General features: G+C 48.1%; 1 protein-coding gene across 2 annotated transcripts in view; it reads left to right on the top strand.

Annotated features, from left to right (window-relative positions):
• Positions 1-21,608, top strand: part of STK10 (serine/threonine kinase 10) — a 127,527-nt gene that overhangs the window by 42,912 nt on the left and 63,007 nt on the right. The window contains exons 2-4 of one of the 2 annotated variants that reach the window (XM_055554571.1): positions 9,442-9,490; positions 9,582-9,627; positions 16,404-16,553. In XM_055554571.1, coding sequence (XP_055410546.1) covers positions 9,476-9,490; positions 9,582-9,627; positions 16,404-16,553 — 211 coding nt within the window. In that variant the 5' untranslated portion in view covers positions 9,442-9,475. The remainder of the gene's footprint in view (positions 1-9,441; positions 9,491-9,581; positions 9,628-16,403; positions 16,554-21,608) is intronic. The other variant, XM_055554570.1, reaches the window with a different exon arrangement.

Raw genomic sequence — 21,608 nt, 5'->3', positions numbered from 1 at the left:
TTTACTTACTGTTTGCCAGGTAATGTTCTGAGAGCCAGGCATCTGTTACCTTAACCCCTGTTACCTTTAATCCTCACGATAGATCCTGTGATGCAGAGGCATTCTTTAGAATACCCACTTCAAATGATAAGATAATTTATGCAAAGCACTTGGCATAGGGCCGGGCACAGAATAAGACTCTCAGTTCCTGTTACTTGTCGTGGATGGGGAAACTGAGGCCGACCTGTGTTAATTGATCAGGCAACCGCTTACGTCCTAAGGAAGTTGAGGGCATGGAGTGAAACTGTGCGACGGGGGATAGTGAACCCGCGGTGGGTGAGGCGGTGGGTTTTGTGTATATGTTACTTGCTGGGGCAGAAATCAGCTTGGCACAGGACTCTGGTGTCAGTGTTTCGTCCTGAAGAGTTGATCAGGTGGAGGAGAGAGCTTTTAAATTCTGCTGTCTCAGTCCTAAGGATTATTGAGCTGATTCTCTATTTGCAACAGCTCCAAGGAAGATTTTAATAGTCACCAGTTCCAGGGCAACTCTGAGAGGACACTGCCCATGCGGGGAGAGAGAACCTGCCCAGGTGCAGGGCCAAATTCCCATGGCTGAGATAGTGCAGGAATAGGGTAGGTGCCTAATCAGTCCATGAATGAATGAATGCACGCATGATCGGGGAGGTGAGCTGGCCCTCCAGGATCATGTAGCAAGGCTGTGACCCTTAAGCCGCTCCATGACAGCTGCTTAATCTAAACTGATAGGGGATCCAGGTGAACACAGGTTTCCAGTTTCTTTTGGGCGCCAAGCAGTCCCAAGCCAGTGACTGCAGGCTGTCTCCCATTGGGCGTCCTCTGAGCATGCTTATGGGCTGAGGTCTCCAGGGACACAAAGAGCTCGTGAGTGCTGACGAGGGAGACCAGCTGTGCCGAGGTTACTCACCTGGCAAGAGGGCCCAGGAAAAGCAAACGCCTCCTGCTCTAGAGTGTGCTCCCCGTATTCAGGCTCAGGCAGACCTGTCTTCATCACGCAGGGCAGCTAGTGTGAGCAGCCTAGGATCAGATCCCAGCTCGGCCTGTACTTGCTGTGGGTCTCAAGACTGGGTGGGAGGGCGATTCTGACCTGGCCGGTGGGGTTAAATCCTCATGAAAAAGATATTCCGGTGCCATGAGGGATGGGTGTGACATGTTAAGTGTCCTCCAAATGATTGGGGAAGAACTCGAGCCCAAGGACAGACTATGAGCTCGTGAATCAGAGCACCTGGGTTCAAATCCTGGCTTCAACTCTTATTAGTTGGGGACCTTGTCAAGTTACTGAAATGCTCTCTGCCTCCGTTTTCTCATCTGGAATAGGGGTGTTAAGGAGCCACCCATGGGCCACATCTGGCCTGCCACCTTCTTGCACACCCTGAAGTCCCATCACCGTGGCCCGTGGGATTTGCTGGGACACAGCCACACTCATTTGATAAGGTCCTGTCCACCACTGCTTTCAGGCTGGAGCATCAGAGTCAAAGCCCTGCAGAGCCAAAATTATTTACTATCTGGTTCTTCATGGAAAGGTTTCCCTGATGGCTCAGTGGTAAAGAGCCCTCCTGTAGTATAAGAGATGAGGGTTTGATTCCTGGGTTAGGGAGATCCTGTGGAGAAGGAAATGGCAGTCTACTCCAGTATTCTTACTCCCCATGGAAGGGGAGTCTGGTAAGCTACAGTCCATGGGGTTGCAAAGAGTCAGACATGACTGAGTGAGTAAGCATGCATGCTCTTTACAGATAAACTTAGGAGATCCTTGACCTAGAAAATGGAGATAATAACAGTACTCACCTTAAAGAAATGTGTAAGGATTAAATGAGAGACTGTGAATAGGTGACCTTGGACAGGGCTTCGCATATAGTGTCAGCACTTTTCTGAGCTGAAAAGCATTTAGGTTATATTTTAAGACCCACAGTCTGTCACCCTGGAAGCCTTCCTCCAGCCTCTGCAACCACTGATCTTTCTGTCTCTCTTGTTGTTGTCGTTCAGTCGCTCAGTCATGTCTGACTTTTTGGTGTCTGGATGGACTGCAGCATACCAGGTCCTTCACCATCTCCTGGAGCTGCTCAGACTCATGTCCGTTGAGTCAGTGATGCCATCCAACCATCTCATCCTCTGTCATCCCCTTCTCCTCCTGCCCTCAATCTTTCCCAGCATCAGGGTCTTTCCCAGTGAGTTGGCTCTTCGCATCAGGTGGCCAAAGTATTGGAGCTTCGGCTTCAGCATCACTTCTTCCAGTGAATATTGAGGGTTGATTTCCTTTAGGATTAACTGGTTAGATCTTCTGTCTACCATGGATTTGCCTGTTCTGGACATTTCATAGAAATGGAATCAGATATGTGTGGCCTTTTGTGGCTGATGTTTTTTTCACTTAGCACAATATTTTCAAGATTCATTCATATGTGTCAATGCTTCATTCCTTTTTAATGACTGAATAATATTCCGCTGTGCGGATGTGCCACATTTTGTTTCTCTGTTCATCTCTTGATGTATTCTTGGGTTGTTTCCAACTTTTAACTATTGTGAATAATGCTGCTTTGATATACAAACATGTTTGATACTCTGCTTTTCATTTCTTTGGGTATATACAGAAGCGGAAAGCCAGTTCATAAGGCAATTCCATTTTTGATTCTGTTTTTAATTTTTAAGATTTTAGTTTTAAATTTTTGAGGAACTTCCATAATGTCTTCTGCAGTGGCCACAGCATTTTGCATTCCCACCAGCAATACACGTGTTCCCATTTCTGTACATCCTTGCTTGTTTTCTGTTTTCTTAAAAGTAACCAGCCCAATGGGTGAAAAGTGATATCTAGTTGTGGTTTTTTAAAACCTATTTATTTTTAATTGGAAGATACTTGCTTTACAATATTGTATCAGTTTCTATCATACATCAACATGAATCAGCCATAAGTATGCATTTGTCCCCTCCCTCTTGAACCTCCCTCTCACTTCCCACCCCATCCTGCCCCTCTAGGTCTAAATTGTGGTTTTGGTTTGCATTTCTCTAATTAGTAACGCTGAGCATATTTTCATGCATTTATTGGCCATTTGTATATCTGTAAGTGTCTATTCAAGATTGAGTTGTGAAAGTATTTTCTTTAATATATTCTTGATGTCAGTCACTTATCAGATATATGACTTGTAAGTGTCGTATATACTTATATTCTGTGGGTTGCCTTTTCACTATGTTGATAGTGTTTTTTTATGTCCAAAGGTTATTATATTTGATAAAGTCCAGTTTAATTTTTTTGTTGTTGATGCCAGTGCTTTTGGTGTCAAAACCAAGAAATCATAGCTAAATTCAATGTCATGACTTTTCCCTCACTTTTTTTCCTTCTAAGAATTTTGTAGTTTTAGCTCTTCTATTTATGTCTTTGATCCATTTTTAGTAACTTTTGGTATATGATGTAAGGGACCATCCTCATTCTCTTGCATGTTGGTAATTCCGTTTTCCCAACAAAATTTGTTGAAAAGACTATTCTTTTTCCACTGAATGGTCTTGGCCCCTTTGTTGAAAATCATCTGACTATGTGTGCAAGGGTTTGTTTCTGGGATCTCCTTCCCTTGGTCTGTATGTCTGTCTTTGTGCTACTGCCTTGCTGTTTTGATTATTGTAGCTTTGTAGTAAGTTTTGAAATCAAGAAGTATGAGACTTTCAACTTTCTTGGAACAATTTTTTCCAACTGTCCTTTTTCAAGGTTCTTTTGGTACTTGGGTTCCCTTAATATTCCATATGAATTTTAGTATGAACTTTTTCAGTTTCTATAAAAGATGCCATGGGGATTTGATAGGGATTGCATTGAATCTGTAGATTGTGTTGGGTAGTATTGACGTCTTAACAAAGTCTTTCAGTCATGCGTAGAGGATGTCTTTCCATTTATTTGTGTCATCTTTAATGCCTTTCAGCCGTGTTTTGCACTTTTCAGTGTACAAATCTTCCACCTTCTTGGCTTAATCTTATTCCCTTTTCCTAGATAGTCCTAAGTATTTTCTTCTTCTTGATGCTATTATAAAGGGAATCGTTTCCTTAATTTTCTTTTACTGGATTGTTCGTTGTTCGTGTCTAGAAGCCCAGAGTGTTTTTGTTGTTGGTTTTTTGGCTACACTGCAGCATATTAAAAGGATTATACACCATGACCGGTGGAATTTATTCTTGGAAGCAAGGATGGTTTAATATATGAAAATCAGTGAATATAACAAACTGCATTAGCAGAATAAAAGTGGGAGAACACATGATCATCTCAGCTAATGAAGAAAAAATGTTTGACAAAATTCAACACTTCCATGAGAAAAACATTTAACAAACAAATGGAAGAAAAGTATCTAAACATAATAAAGGTCATATATGAGCAACTCACAGTGAACATATTCAATGGTGAGAGTCTAAAAACTCTAAGATTTGAGATAAGGCAAAGATGCCTACCTTCATCACTTCTCTTCAGCATAGTATTGAAAGCACTAGTTAGCACAATTAGGAAAAAAGAAATAAAAGAAATGCAAATTGCAAAGAAGAAGTACAATTATTTCTGTTTGCAGATGACAAGCTCTTATACATAGAAAACCCTACAGAGGGTGTTCTGGGCATGGTCCTGCTGGGACTTTCACTGTGGACAGGCACAGCCCCATCCCCTTCCAGATGAATAGATGCATCTGTAGCCATGGGTGATTTTAGGCCAGTACTTTTTGTTAACAGTACTTCTAATATGAAATTTTATAACATATTAGTTGAATAAAATGTAGAAAATACAAGAATAGACCAAGATGGGGAAACAGTGGAAACAGTGGCTGACTTTATTTTTTGGGGGCTCCAAAATCACTGCAGGTGGTGATTGCAGCCACGAAATTAAAAGATGCTTACTCTTTGAAAGAAAAGTTATGGCCAACCTAGATAGCATATTAAAAAGAAGAGACATTACTTTGTCAACAAAGCTCCGTCTAGTCAAGGCTCTGGTTTTTCCAGTAGTCATGTATGGATGTGAGAGTTGGACCATAAAGAAAGTCGAGCAGCAAAGAACTGATGCTTTTGAACTGTGCTGTTGGAGAAGACTCTTCAGAGTCCCTTGGACTGCAAGGAGATCCAACTAGTCTATTCTAAAGGAGATCAGTCCTGGGTGTTCATTGGAGGGATTGATGTTGAAGCTGAAAGTCCAATACTTTGGCCACCTCATGCGAAGAGCTGACTCATTTGAAAAGACCCTGATGCTGGGAAAGATTGAGGGCAGGAGGAGAAGGGGATGACAGAGGATGCGATGGTTGGATGGCATCACCGACTCAATGGACATGAGTTTGGGTAAACTTCAGGAGTTGGTGATGGACAGGGAGGCGTGGTGTGCTGCGGTTCATGGGGTCGCAAAGAGTCGAACATGACTGAGCAACTGAACTGAACTGAAACCTTCTGTGGGTATTGATGTAATTTTTCCATTCTCTTTTCTAAACAGGCTATTTAGTAATATCCTAAGGCATTCAGACGATTGTTTTCTTTTTATTTATTGTGATTATTACATTTATTGAGGTAATCATTTTATTAATTAAACCTCATGCATTTCTATAAAAGCACTAAGAAATTCATGTTATAAGCTCCCTGTGATTGAGAGCTGAAATGTGAAGTGTTAAGACCCATGTAATGGAACCCAATATGAACCATGTCATGAAAGAGACATTATTTTTCTGTTTTACATCATATAAAAGGCACCAAGACATGAAACTTTTTAAACTAAAAGGACCGAAAAAAGCCACTTTCAAAAAAAAAAAAAAAAAAAGGAGAAGAAGAAAAACCAAACTGTATTTTGCCACATATGAAAGTACAGTTGGGCAAAATTACAGAAAGTTAATAAAGTAGAATATCACTCTGACATAGGCTATGATTAACTCCAAATGAGGACTGCTGTTTCAAAAAGAGCTTCACATTTTGAAGTGTGGATTCCAGGACAGTCATCTTCTAAAGACACTTCATCAGGGTTCATATGCAAATTGTAGAATATTGTAGATTTAATCCTGGTTTAGAATGAAAAGTTGGTACATTTATTCATAGGAGTAAAACCAAAGCTAAACTCAGAGCTTCCCAGTAGCTGGCACAGAATAATAATGATAATGGAAGATGTCTATTTTGAGATATTAGTCTGCCATCTTCTCTGTCTGCTGGCTTTCCAAATAAGGTCGTATTCCTTGCCTCAAAGAAAATAAAAAGTAAAAAAATATGGGAAGTGCAAGGCATCATGGAGGTCTCAAATTGCAGAAGAGGAAGCAAACCAGATTAGCAGACTGCTTCAACTTTCCTAGTGCTGACCTGGGAGGGGAGGGGTCATGAGGGCCTTGTGTAAGGGCCTTGTGTAAGGGCATTGGGTAAGGGACAGTTTCACTGAAAGATGCAGGAACCGCCCAGGTTTGACCACTTCTCATACTGAGTTTTGATACTGGCAGTGGGAGTGTTGAAGAACTGTAATTCTGGGAAGGCATGTTTTTGTAGGAAGCCTAAATAGGGACAGGGAGGCCTGGCGTGCTGCGATTCATGGGGTCGCAAAGAGTCGGACACAACTGAGCAACTGAACTGAACTGAAGTGTGATCTTCCTAGAGATTTCCTTTGCTAGATTCACCAAGTGCATATTCGTTGTTGTAGCTTTTGTATTGGACATGTCATTGGCTGTCTGATGACACTGGGGGCAGAAAATATTAGTACCATTTTCAGATGAAGAAATCGAGGCATGGGGACATTAAGTGACTTACCTAGGTTCACATAGCTAATAAGGAAGCTGACTTGAAGGGCTTCCCAGGTGGTGCTAGTGGTAAAGAACCTGCCTGTCAGTACAGGAGACATAGAGACGTGGGTTTGATCCCTGGGTGGGGAAGATCCCCTGGAGGAGGCCTTGGCAACCCCCTCCAGCATCCTTGCCTGGAGAATCCCATGGACAGAGGAGTCTGGCGGGCAGCAGTCCAAAGGGTCGCAAAGGGTTGAATAGGACTGCGTGACTGAGCACACGCATGCCAGGCCTCGAGGCCAAGCCCACCACCTTTCCCTCTTCAGCTGCCCCTAGTAGAGGAGGAGACAGCTGAGCCTGCCCTGAGCCTCTGTGTGTGTGAGGCTCGGGCTTGCTGCTTGACACATACCACCTCGTCGGATCCTTAGAGTGGTTCTGGGGGCGTCTGTAGTGTCGTCCCATTTCACAGAGAGGTAGGTCATTGCCAAGGCTGCATAGTCAGTAGCTGGTGAAAACATTGACCTGGGTTTGGTGGTGGGACTTGAGGGCATGGAAGGAGTCAGTGAAATCGCGCACGGACATTTGTTTGTGTTTGCATTTTTCTATATGAGGGGTGAGAGGGTGGCTTTCATGGGGCCTCAAAACACAAGACAAAACGAAAAAAAACCCTGAACCCCTGAGCTCAAGAAAGAAGTCCTAGAATCAGTCCATACTGACTGAGTCTCACGTGTCACCCATCAAGGCCTGGATGACTCTGTCACTCCTGTGGGCTCTGGGCACGCCGTTCTACCATCTTATAGGCCATGTACTCGTAAGTGACTTGTGTGGTGACTGAGCTGGGCTTCTCTTCCACTGCTGCCTCTTGTGGCTTGGCTTTTTCTAGCAATTAGTAGGATTTGGGGTTCTCTTTTGTAGTGCTAAGCATTATTAAAAGGCAGAGCTTCAAGAGGTTGATGCCCATGTCCAGGTCACTCTGACCCTGGGAACAAGCCTGGTTGGTTGGTGGTTGGTTCAGTGAACACACGAGCGAGCGAGTGAGTGGAAGAAAGAAGTACCACTTCCTTGTGTACTGGGTTGCAGCATGTTAACGCATCTCTGATGACTTTTATTTAGGACGATAGTCAGCACGTTGGTAAAGGGTAGTCCAGGGGAGCTGGGGCAGGCCTGACGTTCTCAAGGCCAGGCAGGACCAGAGTGACTGTGGGAGTGTCAGAGGCCCTGTGCTTCCTCCCTGGCAGGTGGTGGTGTGTGAGCGGGCGGACAGTCCCTTGCCTGGCCCCCTCCCGTGGCGTGTAGCCTTGTCCAGCATGTGGCAGGCCTGTCTGCTGCCCTGGGCTGAGGGAGGGTGCCACAGCCTTCCCCTCCCTTTTACCCTTTTCTCTGGTGTCCCTGGCTCAGCTTAGAGCTCCCTGCTTGACCTCCAGGGGTAGCCTGTACCCTAAATATAGCTCAGAGGTGGGGCCCAGCTAAGAGGAACAGCATCAGCAGCTCCATCTTACAGCTGAGAAAACAGGCTCTCAAGGTTGAAACGACTTGCCCAAGGCCACAACTAGTGAGCGGTGGGCTTGGGACTTGGGTCCAACCAGGCATCACCACATCCTCATATTTACAGTGCCAGGAAGCCTCTGGAAAGTCAACTACAAGTTAGGAGGCCTCGTCGAAACACTGAAGCAGCTCCTCCCTCCTATGGATGGAGAGCTGGCTCTGGCCTGAGAGCTGGCCCTGGCCCAGTGAGGTCACGGCTGAGGTTTTCTTTTCTATTTAGAGCGACAGGCCTTCTTGAGCACCCCTCAGGCACTGTGTCTGACCCTGAGCTGGAGGAGATGCTGGGAGTGCCTTGAAGTTTGCGTCACTTTCTGCCTTCCCCACCCATCTCTACCTGCACTTTAAAAAAAAGAGAAAACGTCTTCCTGTATATGATAGGAGCCCAGAGTGGGCCAGAAAGAGTGAAGATGGGAGTAGACCGGGGAGGGGGCCTGTGTCAGCACCCCGGCACTTGTGGCTCTGATTGGCTTTTCCAATTTGCTGCACTGGGCTGGCGCCTGAAGGCCCGTATCAGGTGGTTCTCCCAGGGCCTGCTACCTGTTGGATGTGTGTTGAGTGAATGCATGAATGACCTGGAGGTTAGGAAAACCTGCTTTCCATTCAGGAGCCACTAGACAACCTGTGTGGCCTTGGTCAATTACAGCTCCTTTCTGGGCTTTGATTTCTCTACCTGAGCTGGGCTTCAAGGACCTGATGTTCTGATACTCCAGGCTCTGGGTGATGGAGAAGAGTCAACAGACAGGTGCTGGAGTCCCAGGAGGACTTGGCCAGCTTCTGTGTGGCTGGGAGGTGTCCTCTGAGACCTGGCTTTGGATTGTAAGAAGCAGGGTGCCTGGCGGGTGGGGGTGAGTGAGCAGACAGGGCCGATCAGAGGAGAAGGGAAGGATGTGGGCTTGGCTGAAAAGGCTGTTCACTGAAGCTGCGGGTTTCCATGGTGACTTGGTTTTTTTTTTCCTTGAAAAGTGAAGTGCCCAAGTAATTCCTGGGTGTGAGAGCCTCCTGTAAGAACTGATGTCAGGTTCCAGGGGTGTGGGGGCAGACTGGACAAACCCCTGGGCAGGAGGGAGAGGGGCCGAAGAGCAAATGCGTCAGGTGCTAGCAGACCTATCTGATCAGGGCCGGCCCTGGAGAGGCTCCCGATTCGTGGGCTGGGCACTGCTGCTCATGTTACTTTGCCTTGTATTTTCTGCAGATTATGATCGAGTTCTGTCCTGGGGGAGCTGTGGATGCCATCATGCTGGGTGAGTCATTTCTTTTTTTTTTTTTGGCCTCTCTGAGTGGCTTGCAGGATCTTGGTTCCTTAACTAGGGATTGAACTTGTGTTCCCTGCAGTGGAAGCATGGAGTCCTAACCACTGGACGGCCAGGGAAGCCCCTGGGTGAGTCTTCCTTGATGCAGGGCGGTGGTGCTGGGGTCAGCTCTGTTGAGCACTGGGATCCATCACTTCCCTACCCCTGTAATGCCCATGGCCTGTTTGAGTACCTTCCCACTCTGTCCGCATCTGGGAGCAGGGGTTGGGTTACTGGAGAGGATGCAGGATACTCAGAAGACCAAAACTCCTCGTTCAAAGAGCCATATGTCCTTGAGTGGATCACTGGCTCCCTCAAGCTGTCCGGATGTAAGACAGGTGCGCTGCCCCCTTGCCGAAACCAACAGCACTTGTAGGAGGTGAAAATGAGACCCCTGAGAGAGGTTCTTTGAAAAGCAGGGATCTCCAACCATTTTCTCTCAGTTCTCCTGATGGAACTAACTGGTCCAGCCCCAGGTGGTTTGCTCTCTGATGGTGGCAGCTTGAAGAAACAGTGCCATTACTGTTTTAGAAATCCAGGTGGGATAAGAGAAGCTGGCATGGGGAGAGCTGGCCCAGTGAGAGCCAGGTCGCAGCTGCAGCTCTGTGGCCAGGGGTTGACTCTCTCACAGATGCCTGCCCTGCTCAGAGGGCCTTTCTACCCCAGGTTGTCACCCATCGCCTTGCAGAGCTGTGTAGAGGGATGAGCCTGGTTTCAGGGCCCAGGGTTCCTGAGGGCCATCCCAGGTTCCTCGGCTTGGTGGCTGTGGGCACTGGGCTGGCCCCTTTACAGCGTGAGGGGAGCATGCGTCCAGCACATCACTGTATGGCCGCTTTAGTTTGTTAAGGCCAGTGCTCGTTCTGATCCTGCTGGCCGTGACTTGCTAGCTGTTACACATTTTTGGCTCTCAGCCCTCCTGCAGAGCAGAAGGATGAGGCGCGGGTTGGGATATGATTTCAAAGGGGACTTAGGCTCATCTGCAATGTTGCAACTTTTTTTTATTAGGAAGAAAGTATTCATGTATTGCTATGTAATCAAAAATTTACCTTAAAAATTCACCATGCTGTGTGATTCCAATTATATGCCTTTCTAGAAAAAGATGAAACTATAGGAACAGATCTAATTAGTGATTGCTTCGTGGCTAGAGTTGGGGGGTGGAAGGGGGACAGTGGGGAATTTTGGGGAGTGATAGAAGTATGTATTCTGTATCTAAACTGTGGGACTGTTGGTGTGACCACATACAGTTGCCAAAATTCACAGAACTGTACACCCAAAAAGGCGAATTTTACTGTATGTAAATTGTATCTCAATAAACTGGACTTTAAAAATGTGTCATAGGGACTTTCCTGGCCATCTAGCGCTTAAGACTTCACCTTCCGGTTCAGTCTCTGGTTGGGGAGTCAAGATCTCACATGGCTCCTGGCCAAAAACACCAAAACATAAAACAGAAGCAATATTGTAACAAATTTAATAACAAGGCTTTTAAAAATGGTCCACATCAAAACAAAAAAAATTTTTTTAATTGAGTTATGTCTGTCTGCCTCTTTGGATCATTATAAAGCTTTCATGAAATAACGCACCCAATCCTTGTGCTGGTGCGTTGTAAAGGCTCAAAAAATGGTGGCGTTGAGGTCATCCTCCTCCTCCTCCTCCTCCTCCTCGCTTTGATTTTTCCTGTTTCATCTATGTAAGTAAATCAGACATGAGCCAGGTACTTTTTTTTTTTTTCCAGGTACACTTTTGACATTTAAAAATTTGCTACAGACAGTCCAGCATAATCTCAGGACCAGCGTAATGGTCATCACCTTTTCTTGATTGTGTTCCATGCTGAGACATTAACATGCTTTATCTCTGAGCCCTGCCTTCATGTCCTCCTCATTCCATTTTACAGACCAATAATGAAGATGTAGGGAGATAGAGTGACTTGCCAGAAATCACACGGCCAGTAAGAGGCAGTGCCCAAGTTCAGGCACAGTCTGTGTGGCCCTAAAGTCCTCACAGACTCTGATCTTGGACCGCGGCTGGGGGAGATGCAGGGATTGAGGACGAGGCTGCAGGGAAGGAGATACGGACCCAGAATGATCCCTGGTTCAGGAGCCCTGCTCTGGAGCCGGGCTTCCCAGGACACTGCAGACAGCGCCTCCACCCTGGCTGGCATATTTGTTTTTACTGAGCCTGAGGGATCTGACCGTGGGGATTCCTCCAGGCGCTGCAGGGGGACCTGGAAGCCCAAACCAGAGGCAGGCCTCAATGCAGTGCTCTTGCCCACCAGCCTGGGAGCCTTCAGCCTGAGGGCTGAGCAGGCAGGACTTCAGGGCTGGCCTCAGCCCAGGGAGCTTGGGCAGGAGCAAGAACTAAATAATCACAGACTGCCCTGGTCTGTCTTGGGTGGCCCTACACCATGAGGCATGGTGGAGACTTCTTACAAAACGTGGTCCACTGGAGAAGGGAATGGCAAACCACTTCAGTTTTCTTGCCTTGAGAACCCCATGAACAGCATGAAAAGGCAAAAAGATAGGATACCGAAAGATGAACTCCCCAGGTCGGTAGGTGCCCAATATGCTACTGAAGATCAGTGGAGGAATAACTCCAGAAAGAATGAAGAGACAGAGACAAAGCAAAAATAACACCCAGTTGTGGATGTGACTGGTGATGGAAGTAAAGTCCGATGCTGTAAAGAGCAATATTGCATAGGAACCTGGAATGTTAGGTCCATGAATCAAGGCAAATTGGAAGCGGTGAAACAGGAGATGCCAAGAGTGCAAACATCGATGTTTTAGGAATCAGTGAACTAAGATGGACTGGAATGGGTGAATTTAACTCAGATGACCATTATATCTACTACTGTGGGCAGGAATCCCTTAGAAGAAATGGAGTAGCCATCGTAGTAAACAGAAGAGTCCGAAATGCAGTACTTGGATGCAATCTCAAAGACAACAGAATGATCTCTGTTCATTTTCAAGGCAAACCATTCAATATCACAGCAGTCCAAGTCTATGGCCTGACCAGTAATGCTGAAGACGCTGAAGTTGAACAGTTCTATGAAGACCTACAAACCTTCTAGAACTAACACCCAAAAAGGTGTCCTTTTCATTATAGGGGACTGGAATGCAAAAGTAGGAAGTCAAGAGATACCTGGAATAACAGGAGTTTGGCCTTGGAATACATAATGAAGCAGGGCAAAGGCTAATAAGAGTTCTGCCAAGCGAACACACTGGTCATAGCAAACACCCTCTTCCAACAACACAAGAGAAGACTCTACACATGGACATCACCATATGGTCAATACCGAAATCAGACTGATAATATTCTTTGCAGCCAAAGATGGAGAAGCTCTATAGAATCAGCAAAAACAAGACCAGGAGCTGACTGTGGCTCAGATCATGAACTCCTTTTTGCCAAATTCAGACTTAAATTGAAGAAAGTAGGGAAGGCCACTAGACCATTCAGGTATGACCTAAATCAAATCCCTTATGATTATACAGTGGAAGTGACAAATAGATTCAAGGGATTAGATCTGATAGATAGAGTGCCTGAAGACCTATGGATGGAGGTTCATGACATTGTACAGAAGGCAGTGATCAAGACCATCTCTAAGAAAAAGAAATGCAAAAAGGCAAAATGGTTGTCTGAGGAGGCCTTACAAATAGCTGAGAAAAGAAGAGAAGCTAAAGGCAAAGGAGAAAAGGAAAGATATACCCATTTGAATGCGGAGTTCCAAAGAATTGCAAGGAGAGATAGGAAGGCCTTCCTCAGTGATCAGTGCAAAGAAATAGAGGAAAACAACAGAATAGGAAAGACTAGAGATCTCTTCAAGAAAATTAGAGATACCAAGGGAACATTTCATGCAAAGTTGGGCGCAATAAAGGACAGAAATGGTATGGACCTAACAGAAGCAAAAGATATTAAGAAGAGGTGGCAAGAATACACAGAAGAACTATACAAAAAAGATCCTCATGACCCAGAAAACCACAATGGTGTGATCACTCACCTAGAGTCAGACATCCTGGAATGTGAAGTCAGGTGGGCCTTAGGGAAGCATCACTACGAACAAAGCTAGTGGAGGTGACAGAATCCCAGTTGAGCTATTTCAAATCCTAAAAGATGATGCTGTAAAGTGCTGCACTCAATATGCCAGCAAATTTGGAAAACTCAGCAGTGGCCACAGGACTGGAAAAGGTCAGTTTTCATTCCAATCCCAAAGAAAGACAATGCCAAAGAATGTTCCAACTACCGCACATTTGCACTCATCTCATACTCTAGGAAAGTAATGTTCAAAATTCTCCAAGCCAGGCTTCAATAGTATATGAACCGTGAACTTCCAGATGTTCAAGATGGATTTAGAAAAGGCAGAGGAACCAGAGATCAAATTGCCAACATGCTTTGGATCATCGATAAAGCAAGAGAGTTCCAGAAAAAACATCTACTTCTGCTTTATTGACTACACCAAAGCCTTTGACTGTGTGGATCACAACAAACTGGAAATTTCTTAAAGAGATGGGAATACCAGACCACCTGACCTGCTTCCTGAAAAATCTGTATGCAGGTCAGGAAGCAACAGTTAGAACTGGACATGGAACAACAGATTGGTTCCAAATCGGGAAAGGAGTACGTCAAGGCTGTATATTGCCACCCTGCTTGTTTAACTTCTATGCAGAGTACATCTTGAGAAATGCTGGGCTGGAGGAAGCACAAGCTGGAATCAAGATTGCCGGGAAAAATATCAATAACCTCAGATATGCAGATGACACCACCCTTATGGCAGAAAGCAAAGAAGAACTAAAGAGCCTCTTGATGAAAGTGAAAGAGGAGAGTGAAAAAGTTGGCTTAAAATTCAACATTCAGAAAACTAAGACCATGGCATCTGGTCCCATCAGTTCATGGCAAATAGATAGGGAAACAATGGAAACAGTGAGAGACTATTTTTGGGGGCTCTAAAATCACTGCAGATGGTGACTGCAGCCGTGAAATTAAAAGATACTCCTTGGAAGAAAAGCCATGACTAACTATTAAAAAGCAGAGACATACTTTGCCAACAAAGGTCCATCTAGTCAAGGCTATGGTTTTTCCAGTAGTCATGTATGGATGTGAGAGTTGGACTATAAAGAAAGCTGAGTGCCAAAGAATTGATGCTTTTGAACTGTGGTATTGGAGAAGACTCTTGAGAGTCCCTTGGACTGCAAGGAGAATCAACCAGTCCATCCTAAAGGAGATCAGTCCTGGGTGTTCACTGGAAAGACTGATATTGAAGCTGAAACTCCAATACTTTGGCCACCTGATGCGAAGAGCTGACTAATTGGAAAAGACCCTGATGCTGGGAAAGATTGAAGGCAGGAGGAGAAGGGGACGACAGAGGATGAGATGGTTGGATGGCATCACTGACTCGATGGACTTGAGTTTGAGCAAGCTTTGGGAGTTGGTGATGAACAGGGAGACCTGGCATGCTGCAGTCCATGGGGTCGCAAAGAATTGGACACAACTGAGCGACTGAACTGAATTGCCCTGGTTGTTCTGCAGTAGAGTCCAAGCTTCCAGTGCAGGAGTGTGGGTTTCTATGATCCCACTTGCCCCTTGGCATGCCCAAAATATTTTTAAAAGAAATAAATAATCATGATGGCTCACAAAGCAATGAGCATGGGATGTCATCCTTGACTCTTCTCATGCCCTTCCTCCCACTGCACCCACCAGTTGCACACCCTGTCATTCCCACCTCCCTGTCAGGAATCCTTCCTCTGTGAAGCCTTGGCCACCACGTAGCCCTCCTGGACTACCATGTGGCTGCCAGCTAAGCCCCTGCCCACTCTTGTTCCCCTGCAAGCTCTTCACTTGCTGTGCCAGGAGGAATTTTTTAATGCAAAGCTCAGGTTGTATCTCTGTCCCTCTCAGAACCTCTCCTGCACTGCCCATTGGATTTCAAAGAAAACGCAGCCTCCACATCTCCTGCTGACCTGTATCCTCCACTTCTCCATGCGGGGAGGGGAGGGTCCTTTGCACTTGCTGTTCCCCCTGCTGGAATACTCTTGTTTGCGCTCCCCACCTGCTCAAAGAAGACAGCCCTGCCATCTCTCAGTGGGCACTGTGTTGTATGTAGAGTGTGTGTGTCTGTGTGTGTTGTGTCTGTGTGTGCGCTCGTGTGCATCCTCGGCTCCAACTCGTGCCCCAGAGGCTTTTGGTGATGGCCCCTCTCCTCCCACATCTCGTGCCCCACCATCACCAGCAGCCTGTGTACCGTTTTTCAGCACCAGCTCCTGTCGCCTCCAGGCCACTCCTTTGGCTGGTTCCTTGACCTGGAATGCCCTGGCGCCACCTTTTCTCCTCTCAAACATCTGTTCTTCCTTCAGGACACAGTGTGAATGCCTCTTCCTCTGGGGAGCCTCCTGACTCCCCAGGTAGAAGGGGTTGCTGCCCTCCCTCGCCCCCACGCCCACTGTGTTCAAAGCACTGCTCGTCATTTCCATGCCTCTCTGAGACCCTGCACCTAGCACGGAGCCTGACCCTCAGGACCTGCTCACGGAACGGGTCTCTGCCCTTCAGAAGGGTTGTGTTTGTGAACCTGAGTTCTGAAGCCCAGCTGGCTGTTTTCAGTCTCAGATCTGTGACCCTACTGTGTGACCCTGAGCAAGTGACTTGACTTCTCTGAGCATCAGTCTCCTCACCTGTGAAATGGGGTAACAGCTGTGCCTGTCCCATAGGGTTACTGTGACCCCAAAGCAGGTGGTGTGTAAAGTGCTTGGCAGGGTACCTGGTGTACAGTAAGGGCTCAAGCACGTTGGTGGCTGGTGTGCTTCTGTGCCTGCGGGAGCCTGACTGCAGTTGCCTGCACTGAACGCTTGCTGAACTGACGTGTTCTCCTCTCTGTTTGCAGAGCTGGACAGAGGCCTCACCGAGCCCCAGATTCAGGTGGTTTGCCGCCAGATGCTGGAAGCCCTCACCTTCCTTCATGGCAAGAAGATCATCCACCGGGACCTGAAAGCCGGCAACGTGCTCATGACCCTCGAGGGGGACATCAGGCTGGGTAAGGGGCGTCTCGGGCGAGGTGGGAAGGCAGAGCCCCGCACCGCCCACCTGAGGTTTGGGCCCAGCCTCTGTGGACAGGAGGGAGTGTGAGTCCACACTCCCATGGGATGCTGAGGTCCTTCCAGGTCTGTCCCCATCCAGCGGGGCACAGTTCCCATTGTGGCTGCATCTAACCCAGGGTTCTCAACTGGGGGAGAGTTGTCTGGAGACATCTCTGATTGTCACAACTAGGGGTGGGGAGAGACCCCTGGAACCTGGTCTGTGGAGGTGATGGGGGCCCAGCATCCTGTAGCACAGTCAGCCGCTCACTGCCAACCATGATCTCGTCCACGGGCTGGCAGCACCTCAAGGAGGCACTGGCCCAACCCCTTTTGCTCCTGCTTCCGATAGAGAGAATTTGAGGGGAAGTGACAGATGGAGGTCCATTTGCAGGTGGAAAATAGTACATCAGGGGCATATATCGAAACCTTATTTTTTTATTTCATTATGAATCCCTTCTCTTTGTTTTTTTCCAACTGTAGTAAAATATACATAGGGTTACCAGATGACACAGCGGTAAAGAATCCACCTGCCAATGCAGGAGACGTGGGCTCGACCCCTGGGTCGGGAAAATCCCCTGGAGGAGGAACTGGCAAACCCACTCCCATATTCTTGCCTGGAAAACCCCATGGACAGAGGAGCCTGGCAGGCTACAGTCCATGGGGTCACAGAGAGTTGGACCCACTGAGCAACTGAGCACACACACAAAATGCACATAACATAAAATTTATCGTCTTAGCTATCTGTCAGTGTCTAGTTCAGGGGCATGAAGTGCACCCACACTGCTGGGCAACCGCCACCGTCACCCGTCTCCGGGACTTCGTCCTCTGCCCGAACTGTGCCCATTAAGCAGCGTCCCTGCCCGCTCTCTCCTCCAGGTCTCTCTGCATATAACTGCTCTACAAGCGCAATCATTTGTGTTCTCGTGACTGGCTTATTTCTCTTAGCACAATGTCCTCAAGGTCCGTCCACGTGGTAGCATGTGTCAGAACTTCTTTTTATTTTTAATACGTTTTTAAACCAAAATAACACATGTCTGGGAGAAGGCAATGGCAACCCACTCCAGTACTCTTGCGTGGCAAATCCCATGGACGGAGGAGCCTGGTGGGCTGCAGTCCATGGGGTCGCTAAGAGTCGGACACGACTGAGCGACTTCACTTTCACTTTTCACTTTCACGCACTGGAGAAGGAAATGGCAACCCACTCCAGTGTTCTTGCCTGGAGAATCCCAGGGACGGGGGAGCCTGGTGGGCTGCCGTCTATGGGGTCGCACAGAGTCGGACACGACTGAAGCGACTTAGTAGTAGCAGCAACACATGTCTGTGTCCTCTGCTTTACTACCTCCTTTCCCTGTCCCCACCGCTGAGACAATAGCTTTTAACTCTTCCCGCATCTACTCCTTCACTATTGTATAAATGCCTATAATGCTGTTTTTTAAAGCAATGATTTTCATTGTTTGATGAAAAAGCTCTGTGTGTTTGTTATAGAAAATGCACACAGTGCAGGAAGGTTTAAAGGGGAAGTCAGAAAGTGCGTGCAGTCTCACCCTCCAGACCTTGGCCCTGAGGGTCATCCCAGTTACCTCTGCCTGCCTTGTCCGTAGAAGGATGTGCGGATAGAGAGGATTTAGGGGGTGATATTAACAGTAGAGAGATGGCAATCTCTTGACTACATTCACCTCTACTTTCTACTGACATCCTCCTCTGAGAATAAATAGTTCATTCACCTGCAGCCGCTCCTCTTGCTCAGCCCTGAGCTTCCCACTCAGAAGTGTCATTGTGTGCGGTTTCTCTAGCAGCTCCCTCCGTCTCCTCCTTTCTTTGTGTCTGGCTGTGCTGGGGCTTGGCTGTGGCACACAGGGTGCTCGTTGCGGTGTGCGGGCTCCTCTGGTTGAGTTGCACAGGCCACAGGGCGGGCAGGCTCGGTAGTTGGAGTGCTCAGGCTTGGTTGCCCTGGGTTACGTGAAATCTTAGTTCCCTGAGTAGGGGTTGAACTCATGTTCCCTGCATTGGAAGGCAGATTCTTAACCACTGTACCACCAGGGAAGTCCCTACCTTCGTCTCTTTAAGGAACATTTTAATTATGTCCATAAGAACCTGCAGCACCAGCGAGCCCCTGTGATAGAGAACCGCAGCAATAATCAGGATTGGCACAGAAACAGCACGGCTCCTTCATCCCCACTTTGAGGACTCCAAAGCTCAGAGACGGGGAGGGCCTGCAGCAGACCTGCTGAGGACAGAGGCGGGGCCGAGCCCAGGCCACTGCTTACCTCCCGGCTCCCGCACCTCTGGGAACCGAGAGCTGGAGGTCTTACACGAGCAACGCAAGACCAGTGGGTTCTCAGATTTAGTACTTCTTGGTCACCTGGTGGGCTTCTGAGTCTCAGCTTGCTGGGTACATCTCTTGGGGTTTCTGTCTGTGGAGGGGGCCAAAGAACCTGCGTTTCTCATAAGCTCCCAGCTGATGCTGCCGATCCGAGGGACCACACTTTGAGAACCTCAGCTCTGAACCCTCAGGAACCAAAGCCTGGTCAGTGGTAGCATCAACATTACCTGGGAGCCTGTTAGAAGTTCTCTGTCCCCAAGAGGGTAGGGTTGGTGCTCTCTTGAAGTGAGCTGTGTGAGAGGGCTTCTCATAACCAGGCATGAGTGAGGCCACACTCAGTTCTGTTCCTGAAGACAAGGCTCCGTGGGACCCTGAGGCCCAGCCCCCATCTGCTTTGGCTGTCTTTCCTCCTGTTTCATCCTCTTAGCTGGAGAGGCTAAGAGCTTGCACCCTGGAGCCTGAGAGTGTGTGTGTGCTTAGTTGCTGTCATGTCTGACTCTTTGTGACCATGGACTGTAGCTCGCTAGGCTCCTCTGTCCATGGGATTCTCCAGGCCAGAATACTGGAGTGGGTGGCCATGCCCTCCTCCAGGGGGTCTTCCCGACCCAGGGATCGATCCCAGTTCTCCTGCATTGCAGGCATGTTCTTCACTGTCTGAGCCACCAGGGAAGGCCAGGGAGACCTGGGTTCAGATCCAAGTCTGCGCCCAGCTCTTTGATCTTGGATATGCATGTCACCTCACCTGCTGCCTGTGGACTTCCTCATCTGTATAACTGAAGTGATGATGAAGGCTCATCCAGAGCTTTGTGATACTGGTTATAAGAAGATAGAGTAAGCTCTCCAGAAAAGCCAGCTATAATTCCTGCTGTTTTGTCAAGTGTCTGGTGTGTGCCAAGTCCTGTCCTGTGCTGGGCTCTGGGGACGGCAGGACAGAGACCCCCGTCCTCCTCCTGCAGGCTTCCCAGGCCAGTGGGGAGACACGGGAGCATCGGGACTGGGGAAGGAGCCGGTGCTGGGGTGCAGGTGTGCAGGGAGGGGTGGCCTGTTCCCCTACCTGGGCCTCAGGGTTGGGTGTTTAGGATTCTAGAGACTTGGTGAGAGGATAGTTTGAGCTGGGTTGTGAAAAGGCAGGTAGGTACTTGCCAGGTAAACCAGCTTGGGCAGAGAGGTCCAGCCTTGTGGGCAGAGGCGCCGAGTAAGGCCCGGTAGGGTATTTTGTGGGGAGTGATGGTAAAAATAATAACACATATGTGTTGGGTCTCTGAAGCATCATCTAGACGCCAGCCATTAGACAGAGTGCTTTCTAGATGTGATCTCATTTACTCAGCACTCCAGGGGACACTTGGGAGAGGGGAGGGGACTGTACCCATCATGGTGTGGCACCAAAGCCCACGCTAGCATGAGATGCTCAGGGTCGGTCCACGGAGGCGAGAAGCAGCAGAGTTTGGACTCGCGTCCCTCTGGCTCCAGCTGCTAGTGGACCGACCGGCTCTGTCAAAGGTGGAGGGAAGGCAGGAAGGGCCAGGTCAGGCAGAGTCTTGGGACGGGAGAGTCTCATGTGCCCTGGGGAATTCAAGGCAAACCTTAGGCTCAGCCTTCAAGAACGTGTCAAACAGAGAAGGCAGGACACACAGAGCCTGGGTCTGCAGCAGCCTGAGGGATCAGCGGGGAAGCTCAGGGTGGAGACAGCAGGCGAGGATGTGCCTGGTGGGGCCTCATTTCCCATGCTGTTTCCCCCACCCCGGCCCTGCAGTCCGGGGGGTGGGGGCACTGACTTCCCGAGCAGACTCCAGAATCCCACCTGGAACCCAGCAGAGATGGGACGTAAGCAGATAGGGGCATCAGCTTTCCCAGTGACTTGGCAGATGCCGCTGAGAAAACCAGGAAGCCAACTAAGGAGGAAGAACAGTTCAGGGGGACTTGAATGTGCGGGTATTTACACAATTACCGCTGGGCCCTGGGAGCTGTGGTGTGGACGCCTGCTGAGACCTAATGTTCTGTTTTGGAAAATCATCCTTCCCCCTGGGGCCGGGAATCTGCAGTCTGGCAAGCAGTGGAGGAAGCTTGGGAGGTGGGGTGGCAGTCTGTCTGCCTCTTCTTGGGCCCCTGGAGGCACCCCCACTCCCCTGCATGGCCTTAAGCAACCCAGGGCTGTGTTAGAGAATTGCTCAGCAGCTCTGCCTCCCAGGCAAGGATGTGGTCTCACTGGAGACACTGTTTGTGCTTCTCAGTGGAACGGGAATAAATGGAAAGCAGCACAGTGAACTGAGCAAAGTGTAGGCCCTAGACACAGACAAGCCTGGTTCAGATCCTGGTTCTGCCACTTCTGAGCTGAATAAACACATTTAACCATTCAGGCCTCAGTCTTCTCATCTGTGCAATGGGTGTAACAACAGAATCTCCCTGCAGAGTTGTGACCTGTGAGCTAAAGCACAAAGTAACTATTACAGGGAAGCTAAGGGTAATGTTCCTCTTGCTGCTAGGCATTTGGTTTCTTTCTCGTGTTAAGTGTTTACTTCTGTCTAGGATTTCAAACTTCCTCTGAATCTCAACTGGATAGTTGCCAAGCAGAGCAGGCATTCCAGCTCTGGGTGGGTGTGAAGAAATTTTCCCTGGCTGGTGGGGATCCCTTTGTGCAGAGAGAGAAAGGAAGAGTGTCTGCTGTCTGAGACAGTTGGGATATAAAGTA

Source organism: Bubalus kerabau, chromosome 18 (assembly GCF_029407905.1).
Source record: "Bubalus kerabau isolate K-KA32 ecotype Philippines breed swamp buffalo chromosome 18, PCC_UOA_SB_1v2, whole genome shotgun sequence".
Taxonomy (NCBI): Eukaryota; Metazoa; Chordata; class Mammalia; order Artiodactyla; family Bovidae; genus Bubalus; species Bubalus kerabau.
The sequence above is the reverse complement of the archived record's forward strand: the minus strand, read 5'-3'. Positions and strand labels throughout refer to the sequence as shown.